This window comes from Chrysochloris asiatica, unplaced genomic scaffold (assembly GCF_000296735.1).
Source record: "Chrysochloris asiatica unplaced genomic scaffold, ChrAsi1.0 scaffold00213, whole genome shotgun sequence".
Lineage (NCBI taxonomy): Eukaryota > Metazoa > Chordata > Mammalia > Afrosoricida > Chrysochloridae > Chrysochloris > Chrysochloris asiatica.
Window position 1 is genome coordinate 1,848,394 of NW_006408731.1, and position 11,625 is coordinate 1,860,018.

The 11,625-nt window shown below is 39.3% G+C and overlaps 1 protein-coding gene across 1 annotated transcript; it reads right to left on the bottom strand.

Moving 5' to 3' along the window:
- Positions 1–5,593: 5,593 nt before the first annotated feature.
- ZKSCAN8 (zinc finger with KRAB and SCAN domains 8) lies at positions 5,594–11,116 on the bottom strand. The gene is made up of 5 exons (XM_006872797.1): positions 10,700–11,116; positions 9,701–9,863; positions 7,536–7,627; positions 7,137–7,230; positions 5,594–6,555 (listed from the first exon to the last, which is right to left on the bottom strand). The coding sequence occupies exons 1-5, from the start codon at positions 11,114–11,116 to the stop codon at positions 5,594–5,596; spliced, it is 1,728 nt and encodes a 575-aa protein (XP_006872859.1).
- Between the last annotated feature and the right edge of the window lie 509 nt (positions 11,117–11,625).

Genomic DNA, 11,625 nt, shown 5'->3' on the forward strand with positions numbered 1-11,625 from the left:
GGATGTTTAGCAGCCTTCCTGGTCTCCACCCATTCTAGATGACAGTCTCCAGGTATTGCCATATTTCTCCAGTTGATAACCAGTGATCTGACCCCAGACACATTAGCTTATTCTCAAGAACTTTTGCAATCCTAATTTTAATACAGTATTATAGTATTAAAAGTTTCCTATTTTCTTTCTTTCTTTCCCAATAAATAAGTCTGTCTAAAATGAAAAGCTTCATATTTCAGCTTTATATCCATACTCTTGTAATGTTGGGACTTTTTGACCATATACTGAGCTGTACTTTTTAGTGTATATACTATACTCTAGAAATATATCTGTACTTCTTGAGTGCACAAAGATATAGGAAGCGACATACACTCTTGAAAAAAGTTTAAAAATTTCTGTAGATGACACTATAAATAATCCACACAAGAATTCAACAAGCATTTATTAAACACCTATTGTGTGCTCAGCATTATACTAGGCACTAAGGGGCACAGAGATACAAATGTAAAATTTATTATTCCTGCCCTCAAGGAGCTTACAATTTAATTTTGTAAATAAATACAAATGTAAAACTGCAATACAGAGTACTAGAAAATCATTACAAAGGACATATTAGTAAGTGCATGGACCACAGTACAACTAAAAAGTAAAAAGTTAACTGCTAAGGCAGCATAGAATAAGAGAGGTGAAGTCAGTCAGGGAGAGCTCACTCAGAAGATATAAAGGAAGCTAGGCTTCGAAGGGAGTGATGACCATGAACTGTGGTCAAAGAGCAATCTAAAGCAAAAGGAAGTGCATGAGAAAGGCACCGAGGCTAGGACTTGTAAGACACAGTGGAAGGAAGTTTGGACATGATGAAGCAGTGACAATACTAGAGTGTGATGAGTGCTGAGGCAGATTAAGCAATGCAAGGAAGTCGATGGTGAATCTGGAATACCACTGTTCTGACAGGAATCATCTGTTAGGCAGTCTTGAGAGAGAATGTGACATCATAATAATGAAGTTTGAGGAGGATCATGTTGGAAGTTGTATGCAAGATGGGGATCCTGAGAGTGAGGAACTGGACAGAATTACAGTAACATGGTTGGATCTCAGCTGATGGAGACGTGTATGGAAGGCAACAAGGTGATGGGACAAATGACAAAATCCAGCCTCAAAAAGAATGACTAAGAATTATAACCACTTAGCAACAGTTTGGATATGGGAAGTAGAAGGCACAAAAAGATTAAAAGACTACTCCTAGACTGGAATAATTCATATTCAGGGCAAAGAAGTTAAACAATGATGCCTATTTAAAAGGAACATGGGACTTGAGGAAGAATCCTGAAGAGTCCATTTTTTTCAAATACCAAGTTGTGTAAGTACCTATGGAAAATTATACAGGTTCCAAGTTAAACCCTAAGGAGGGAAATATTGTTATACAAATACAGAAGTTAAACATAATTAGTTAAAATGATAAGTAAGAGTACAGAAAAAGTAGTGAATAAAATTAAGATTATTCTGTGGGGAAGAAGAGAAAAAGGATCAACAAAGAAATAGGAGAAATGGAGAAAAGAACTTTATTAAACAGGGATCCCACTACTCAAAAGGCGTATTCCTGAGATGCTGGGGGAATTGAATAGTATGAAACATTTAGAGATCAAGAAAGACAGCATCTAGGAAAAGGCCTTAATATTTACCCATTGGCAAAAGTCTAAGGACATTTCAGTAGAATGCTTGTTTTGAACTCTAGTAAGGAAGTTCTAAGAACAGATTAATGAAGTTGAAAAATCAGGAATGATAGGAGAGAAACAGAATGGTAGTTAGAAATGGGCAAGGAGGCTAAAAAATAAGGTTTTAAAATATTTTATGCTGTAGATGAATTTAGTATTATCATCCAAACTGCTCATCTACTGCTCTGGTTCATAGATATTTCATTTCTACTTATAATTCCCCCTGGGCAGTTTAGAGAAAAAATATATTTAAATTCCACAAGTTATTGTTTTATCCTCCCAGTAACCCTTTTAAAGGGTCGCTATGACTCGACAGCAGTTAGCAACAACACTTTTAAACATGTTTTATTTGCAAAGTTTAGCTTTCTAGTACTAGCAGTGGAGTTCTAGTGTGGCACTGTAGGATAAACACTAGACAGTTAACCACACGTTTGGTGGTTCAAGTTCACAAGCCACTCCTCAGAAACTCTACGCCAGGTCGCCATGAATTGGAACCGACTCAACCTCATTTAACAACAGTACTATCAATAGGAGTCCTAGTGGCCCAGTGGGTTAAGTATTGGAGTGCTAACTGAAAGGTTGGTAATTTGAACCCACTAGCTGTTCTGTGAGAGAAATATGAGGCAGTCTGCTCCCATAAAGATTTGCAATCTTGGAAACCCTAGGGAGTTCTCTGTCCTATAGAGTTGCGATAGTTGGAATGGACTCAATGGCATGACTAGTTTATTTTTTTTCAGTACTACCAAAACATAAAAAGTATCAGTATTTACAGATGATACAGTTACAATCCCAAATGGCATTTTTCAACCAAGTTTTCCATAATTCTAATGGATTTGCTCTTCGCAAGTACCGCTTATGACCAGGGAAATGTAATTTTAAAATAACTGGCCAGAGTTAGAGAGTTTGTAGGGATAGTATAGCACGGTGATCAGCACAGACTCTACAAACAGACTGTGTAGGTTAGAATCCCAGCTCTATCATTTACCAGCTGTGTGAGCAACTCAGTTCTCTAAGCCTCAGTTTCCTTATCCATAAAATGAGAGTAACAATAATATTCATCCCAAGCATGAAAAATGGTTAACATAGGGCTTGGCATAGAGTAAGTGCTCAGTAAATGTTAACTGCTATCTGGAGATTCAGAACCAGAAGCCAAACTATCTGCTCTGTATGGGAATTAACTACCATAGTCTAGCACTGCCACATGGATATAATTTTTGAAACCTAAAACACCTTTTCTAGGACTGTACCATATGGTCAGAGTTATGGAAGAATCACCTTATCATACCAGGTCCTAAAACAAGAAACTGAGCGATAAAGTACTGATGAGTAGTTAATTTCAGATTAGGAGTTTTAAAAAACAATAACTGCAGGTCAAAGGAGCTTAATTTATACACGTTCAGGTAAAATAAAGCTTGAGCATTTAGGAGCTCAAAATAAGATCTCATTAATGCTATTCTAATGCTGAGTGGGTACCAGGGACCATGAAAAACCCTGTATGTATGCTCTGAAAGAAACCAGCCGTTTTCTACTGTCTTACACCACTTGTTCATTTCTATAGATGTGCTGAATAGCCCTTGACAGGTCTTTCAAGTCATAGTCTTTTCTAACACTCATCTCAAAATAACACTAATTTTTTCTGGTCATATTCTTGACTTGCGCTTTGCTGAATTTCTGCCAGAATCTTGATAATTTTGAAATTTAAATAATCCGACTACATTTTATTCTGGGAACTGATCTCAAAGAGTCATGAGCTGATACATCTATATCACTCAGTGTTGCTCTGCTAAAAGAACTGTTATTGAAATCGAAGACAACTATTCCTCTAAAGTATGCTGTGCATGTGTATATGGATGTGCACATGCACAAGTTTTCTCCCTCTGACAAGGTACCCATCTGATGGAATATTTGCAAAAGAGGTGGCACTAGGTCCCAGGCAGAAGAGATTTTACAGAGGGTAAGGCACAACTGAAGCCGGACAAAGATATAGAGACAACAGTATTTATTTGTTTCTGGTTTTTTGAAATTTAAAGTACATTGGAATTAGAAATGGTACTCTATGGTAAAAAAAAAAAAAAAAAAAAAATCAGTAAGAAGAAATTAAAGGATAATGAAAAGAAGTATTTTGAAAAAGTTAACCAAGGCTTCCAAGTCACAGCTGGGTAGCAATAGCATAATCAAACAGATGCAGTTAACTTGGAAGTTCATCTTCATGGTCAAGATGGGGATGAGAAGGAATGTTTTAGGGACAGACTTTATGATCCAAATTGTGGACCTTTCTGGTGTTAGATTTTTAACTGAGTTTTAAAAACACCAACCGTAAGCAGCATGATGAATAAGTGCTGTCCCTTAAAGTCACAGTGTAAAATTGAGTTACTTTTCTTGGAGTTATCTTCAAATTCTTATCATATTTTTTGGGAATATACTTAATGGAATCAACTTCAATTCTAAGAGCCGACTTGATTTTTAAAGTAGCCCAAAACTACTCAATTCAAAGTTGGGTGAATAAAATGGGTAATCAAGCAATAAAAAATGAGCTGTGTCTCAGAAGTGAATCACTGCTTTTCTTGTTTGGTTTACAAAACGAGGCATTCTGGCAGTGTTCTAAATGAACAGTACTAGCTCGACCTGCCCAATTTTAAAGGGCAACTCAGGTTTGGATGCATAGTTGTGGTGTATTACTTGAAAACAGCCTCATCCTTGTTATACTGGAAGTCTCAAAGATGAATACTCCTACAGTGCCTGGTGATGATGAGATTCAGACTGTATCTCTGCTGGTAAGTGACAGACACAGGAGTTCACCAGAATTCAGAATGAGGAGAGGTCAGGTGAGATTATTTCTGTGGCTAATACAGTTCTAAAAGTAATATCAAGAAACACAAAAGAGAATGATTAATGAAAGACTAGTACTGTCACAGAACATTCTTTGTGGATTTTAATGTCTTTTTAAAAACACCTGTGTCTCCTCTTTCTCCCAGGTGACGCCATAAACAGGATGGTGCAAATATCTATTTGTACTGTGGTTTATAGTGAGGAGGAGAAAAGGAGAGTCAGAAGTCACCAAAAGGTACAACTAACTATCCAAGCTCAAGAGTAGCTAGGCTGAGTCTCCACTCACCTCTTTGTATCACTCGCACACCCATCGCTAATGCATCCACTTCCTTTGCTGACACAGGTACAGGGCTGGGGGTGGTGAAGGACATGGATGTTCAATAACTCAGTGAAGTCAGTGAAGGTGATATATGGAAAAAAATGTTGGAGTGCTGTTAAAAATATAGCATTCTGAGTTTGCATGGGAATATGGATTTTCACCGATTAAAAGGAACATCAGAATAAAATAAAATGCACACTTAAGCATAAATGTCTGTAAAAATTTCTCTAAAACTAGGATCTTAGAAAGCTAAATACAAATATAAGTCTCACATAAAGGCTGCTTAGAGTGCTAGAGAAGTCTTAGATCAGAGTAGGGACACCTTCAGAGAAGTACATGGGAGAAGAGGATCACAAAGGATGCAAAGAAGCAGAGGAATTAGGAGGAGCAGCCTCTCCCAAGCCTACAGCTACTCATCCAGAAGATAAAGTTAAGTGCCTTGAGCCAGAGCAAGCAGCTAATGCTATATTAGATTTCTAAAGGATACATTAGGCCACGATAGGAGCTGCACTCTTCATACACCTCTCAACACGGTTAACCCAATCAACCTGCACCAAGGCACTGGCCCAAACTACTGAAAGGCTATTCTAACTTTACCACCAGCATCAATTCTGACACTAGATACAGTTGCCACGGGACAAACTTTCTGCCTTTTCACCACATAAAATGACAGAGAAAGACCTGTCACTGACATGTGGTATCTCCAGTACTGAATAATGTTTCACTATGACTGAAGCTTTTGCTAAATTCCTATGGATTCAGACTTTTCTGCACTGTGGATTCTCTGATGTCGAATGAGACTTGACCTTTGAATAAAGGCTTTCCCGCACTCATTACATTGATAGGGTTTCTCGCCCGTGTGGATTCTCAGATGTTGAATGAGGCCAGTGTTCCCATTGAAAGCTTTCCCACATTCTTTACATTTATAGGGTCTTTCTCCAGTGTGGATTCTCTGATGTTCAATAAGGCCTGACTTCTGACTGAAGGCTCTCCCACATTCACTGCATTTGTAGGGTTTTTCCCCAGTATGACTTCTCTGATGGCCAATAAGATGTGAGCTCCGCCTGAATGTTTTCCCACATTCATCACACTCATAGGGCTTCTCCCCAGTGTGAATCCTCTGATGTCCAATGAGGTGTGAGCTATGACTGAAAGCTTTCCCACACTCGTTACATTCATAGGGTCTCTCCCCACTGTGGATCCTCTGGTGTAGAATAAGGCCCGCACTCTGGGTGAAAGCCTTCCCACACTGGTTGCACTGATATGGCTTCTCCCCAGTATGGATTCTCTGATGCAGGATCAGGCCTGTGTTCTGACTGAAGGCTTTGCCACACTCTTTACAGTGATAGCGTTTCACTTTGTTGTGGATATCCTGATGGGAAAGGAGGGCTGACCTGTAACTGAAGGCTTTACCACATACATTACACTGGTAAGGTTTCTCCCCAGTGTGGATTCTCCAGTGTCGGACAAGGCCTGAGCTCTGAGCAAAGCTCTTCCCACATTCATCGCATTTATGTCGTCTCTCTTGTGTGGGATTTACCCGGTGCCTTTCTAATTTGCCCAGAAGGTCTTGGGCTTCTCCATGCTCAAGACCTCCGATTACATCCCCATTGCATTTGGCAGCTGTCTCTCCATGTGGTTGAATTCCAGCAGATATTACCTGTTTTGAAGCTAATTCCCTGTTCTCACTTCTGGTCTCACTCCCTGAAACAAAAATGCAATAAAATAAAGAACAAGTCAATGTTATTTCCTATTCTTATGCTAGGAGAAAAATGTCAAAAACAAGAGAGAAAGAAGTATAATATAAAGTGAACATAAAGTTTACACGATGGAGTTTCAAAAAGTTCGTGGAAAAATGAAATGAAAAGATTATGAAAGTTTTCCATGGACTTTTTTGAAGCCCCATCAAATGTCTCTAAACCTGTTCCATAATATAGGGAAGTATGAGCAGGTCAAGTAGTATACCAGGAAAATGGAGGAAGAGGTGCCATGAGAAAAACCAGGGCGACCGGAAGGACACTAAAGTAAAACTCAGAGCACTGGAGAGATGTCAATTTCCAACTGGCAAACAGATCACTACCCAGTTCAAAGTTGTAAGGTAAGTCCTGAAGACTGAAGAAAACAAACTTTCAGTTTAGACCTAAAGAACATTCAACCTTGTGCCCCTTTGCTGGATCTTGACTTTAAATTCAACCAAGTCTTTCAGAAAGCCCACAACTACCTAAACACATAAAAAATGAAACATACAAACAAGCAACATTGGTACTCACCAGCGCTCTCCTTACCCAGGGAGAACATGTTTCTGTCCTTCTGTGATGGATCAAGAAGCCACTCCTCTCGGATAAGGGATACAGCCATGTCTTCAATCTTCTCCAAAGTCTGAAACAAAACAAGATTCCCATGTCGGGACTGGGCCTGTTCACAAACCCAGAGAATCAGAGAGATCCACCAGTTCTAGAATAGGTTCCAGAGGAGAAAGCATATAGTGTAAATGGATCTGAGTGGATGGAAAGAAGAGGAAATTCTACCAGATTTATTAGAAAATCAACTATCAACCAGTCTTTATGCAAAAGAATTTGGGGCAGTTCTTAAGGCTGAGTTCTGCTATAGATAGTCTGGAGAAAGGGCAGACAAACATTGGCAAACATAACTATGAGGTTTCAGTGAGGCAGAACACAACTCACCTGGAAGCCTGCAGTGAGAAGGGCAGTTGCCATCTCCTGGTCTCCAGAGTTTCCTTTCTGGGAAGGGGTAGGACTCTTAGAAGTACACGTGGCTGCGAGAGGACAAAGAAGCTATGAATGAGACCAGCCCTATCCTCCTGTGGCTGTGGAAGCCAGCACCAATCCATTCCAAAACTGCCAGTATTTTAGCAGTTATGCATGCCAGAGATTTTGTGTATGAAGTACTGACACCTTGGGCTCTGTGCCAAAAGGCTGTCCACAAAACATCTCAATTTAAGTCTTGCCCAGTCTGAAGTTAAGCCTCAAAATAGAAAGTGTCCTAACAAGAGCTTCTTTCCAATTTTTTCACTAACACTCAAAGTATTTATATATTTGTGCACTGTATTTTTTTAGATTTTTATAGCTTAGCAAACTGAATATGAGAACAGTCTATCTCTATTAATTTCTTTTTGAAATGTTTACTTTAGCTGGTAACATTTATTTCCTATACATACTAGACATCTTATAACCACAATCAACACAGACTACTGTGTTTCAGGCACCAAGCTTAAGACAAAAACCGTATTATCAATTGATAATACTTCAATGCTTATTTTTAGAAATATTTTTTAAAAACCATTTATATAAAATAGACTACTATAAACTGCATAAGTAAAAAAATACCAAATGCAGTACAAAAATAGATGGGAACATCTTGTTCTGCGAGAAAGTAAGGAAATTTTGAAAAAATGATGGGGACATGTCAAAAGGATACAGGAGACAGACTGAGGGACTTCCTCTGGCCAAATCTGAAACAATTTAAGCATCAAAATAAATAACATAATATTTATAAAATAAAAAAATTAAATGATGGGTCCATACTAATAAAATAGAGGAAAAGGGAATCACTGCCTTATATTGAAAAAACAAACAAACAAAACACTGATACATGAGGGGACGTCAAAAAGTTTGTGGAAACATTCCATTTTTCTTTAAGCTTTTGAAGCCCCCTCACACAGAAGGCATGACCATCAATTTCTAACCATCTTAACGGGTAAAGATCACTGGATCAATCAAGAAACTCAATGGATGCTAAAACGAGTGCTTTAACCACAGTTTGATGAGGACCAGTATTATTAACATATACTCTACAGAATGTCACAAATCACTATCAACTAAAAAGAAAAACAATAACTTTATAAGAATTAACCAAACAAAACTAACTTTAACCATGTGATAAATTCCTCTTATGCCCGGAGGACACAGCATTACTTCTAGGGTGTTCCTGTGCAAAACAACCTGAAGCTAAACATGAGGAAATAGCAGCTAAGCCCAAGTTGAAGGGTACTCTACAAAATAACTGGCTTGTGCTTTAAAAATCATGAAGGACAGAGAAAAAAGAAATGAAAGGGAACTAAAGAAACATGAGTCCTGGTGTGGTGCTGTGAATTAATGTGCTGGACTGCAAGGTTGGTTTGAACTGCAAGGTTGGTGGTTCAAGCTCACCAACCACTCCTTAGAAACTCTATACAGGGTCGCTATGAGACAGAACCAACTCAACAACACTTAACAACAAAGAACTATGACAATTAATTGCAATGTGTGATCTTCAATTAGACTATCGGCTAGAAAGAACACTGGGACAACTGGCAAAACGAGTATGGACTGTGGTCTAGATAGCAGGATTCTATCAACGCTACATTTCCTAAATGTTATGAAATTTATTGATAGTGCCCCGATTTCAGGAACCACATATTGAAATGTTTACAGATACAATGGTATGATGACACCAGGAAAACCTCGAAAAAGCCTGCTGTAAATACACTGCAGTGACAGAAATATATGAATACAGAAAAATCCCCAAATTCTTTAATCTTTTTATCACTGGGACTGAGTCTGTATTTGGTGCCTATGTTGTTAAGTGCCATCGAGTTAGTTCTGACCCATAGCGACCCTGTATAGGGTTTCCTATGAGCAGCTGGTGAACTTGAACCGCCAACCTTGCAGTTCAAGCGGCTTTGCAGTCTGGTGCATTAACCCACAGCGCCACACCAGGAGTCCATATAAACATTTAATTCTGGATCTTGAGATTGGTATTAAATACTCATTCTGCTTCCTTATTCTCTAGGAACTAGACAGGCATACCAATTGTACTTTCTTTCCTTTGCACCTCTTCCCCTCATCACCAATGATATCTGGCTCCTCACCTCTCTCTTGTGGCCCTTGGGGGACTGGAGATTTGCGCTGGGTTGCCACAGGTTGGAGCTCAGTACTTGGAGGCTCTGGTGCAGATTCAGAATGCACCACCTCCTTCCAGAGTACCCTGTGTCCATGTGCACGAGTTGGGACCTGGAAACAATGGGATTATAAGGGAATCCCTTTGAGATGTAGTGAAAGATACAAGAAAAAACCAAGAATATATCTACAGTGACACATTAGAGGAAAAGGAAAAAGAGAATCTCATTTATTTCCTAGAGATAGTAGGGAACATAGGCATGAAGAGTAGAACATAAAAGCATTGTTTCTGCTCAATAGGAAAAGAAGTCATTTCTGTTGATGCCCTCTCTGTTGCATGGAACACCAATACTTTGTGCTCCCAAAGTAGAGAGAATGACAAACAAACTTAAACTAGTGCTGATCTGTAGAAAAAACTTTTAATAAGGAACCCAAGTTCTGGTCTTGGATCTATTAGATGCTTCTGAGGAAATAATTTAAGCTCCCTATGAACTGGTTTCCCACCTGGGACATGGGAATAATACAGTTGTAGAGAAGTTATGCAGGAGTGCTAATGGCACTATAGAATAACCACAAGGTCAGCAGGTCAAACCCACCAGCCACTCCTCAGGAGAAGGATGAGACTTTCTGCTCCTGTCAAGATTTGCAGCCTCAGAAACCCTATACAGGGTCCCAAGAGTCAGAACTAATTTGACTGCACCTAACAACAACAGGAAAGCTGTGAGGAAAAAAGACACATTTATATTCTTTAACCCCCAAAAAACAAAAACAAGAGAACAAACAAAACTAATGCTCTAGAAAACACAGGTCATACCATACCATAACTGTGACTATTTTTGTCCTCATCCAATAGAAACCAGTGATCAGCATTTATTCTCTGTGATGCTGTTGTCCCTCCACCCACTTCCAGGATTCTCATAGTTGTAGCATGCACACCTCCTTCTACTTACAGGTCGTCCTAGTATATCAATCTGCCTTTCCAAATCCTCCAATAGGGTCACCACCTCCTCTCCGCTCTCTAGCTGATGTTCCTTAACCAGAGTCTGGAGCTCCTTGGGCAGGATGGTCAAGAACTGTTCCAGCACCAGCAGTTCTAGGATCTGCTCCTTAGTGTTCATATCTGGCCTCAACCACTGATGGCAAAGTGCCCGAAGTTGGATCAGAGCTTCTCGTGGTCCGACTGTCTCCTGGTAGCATAACTGCCTGAAGCGCATACGGAATAGCTCTTGACCAGGAGAATTATTATCTTGCAGATTAGATTCCTGATCCCAACCATGATCGTCCTCTACCTTGACAATTACAAGGTCCTCTTCAGGAGCCTGGTCAGGTGGGGACGGGGCTGAAGGCTTTCTTGATTCTGTAGCCATTTAAGGCCAGAAAAGCTCAGGATGCTTGTTTCTACTATCTTCTTTATCTCTTAAGAGAAGAATGATCCAGGGGTGCTTCTGAGAAATAAGAAAATAACAAACAATATTTATTAAGGCAAGTTAAAGGTTATGGTAATTTATCAAGATATCTGAACAAGCTCCCTACAATGGCATGAACAGCATGGTTCGGTCATTTAAAAGATCCTCACCACTGCATCCTAGAAATGATTCCTTACTTCTTTAACCTTCTACCACATCAAACCCACCCAAGGTATAAATCTTCTGTTTTCTCTATTTGGGTATGTGGAACATGACTAAATCAAATCAAATCAGACATGAGCAAATCATGTACACTGGGTCGACTTCAAATTCCATGTTTTACTTCAGCTGGTCTTCAGTGCTGTTCACTGATTCCTTTGAATTTCCTACCCCAGTTGTATTATACTGTTTTCAGACAGCTTAGCTCTCAAACGTTCCCTCACTCTTAGCACGTGAGACCAACATCCATG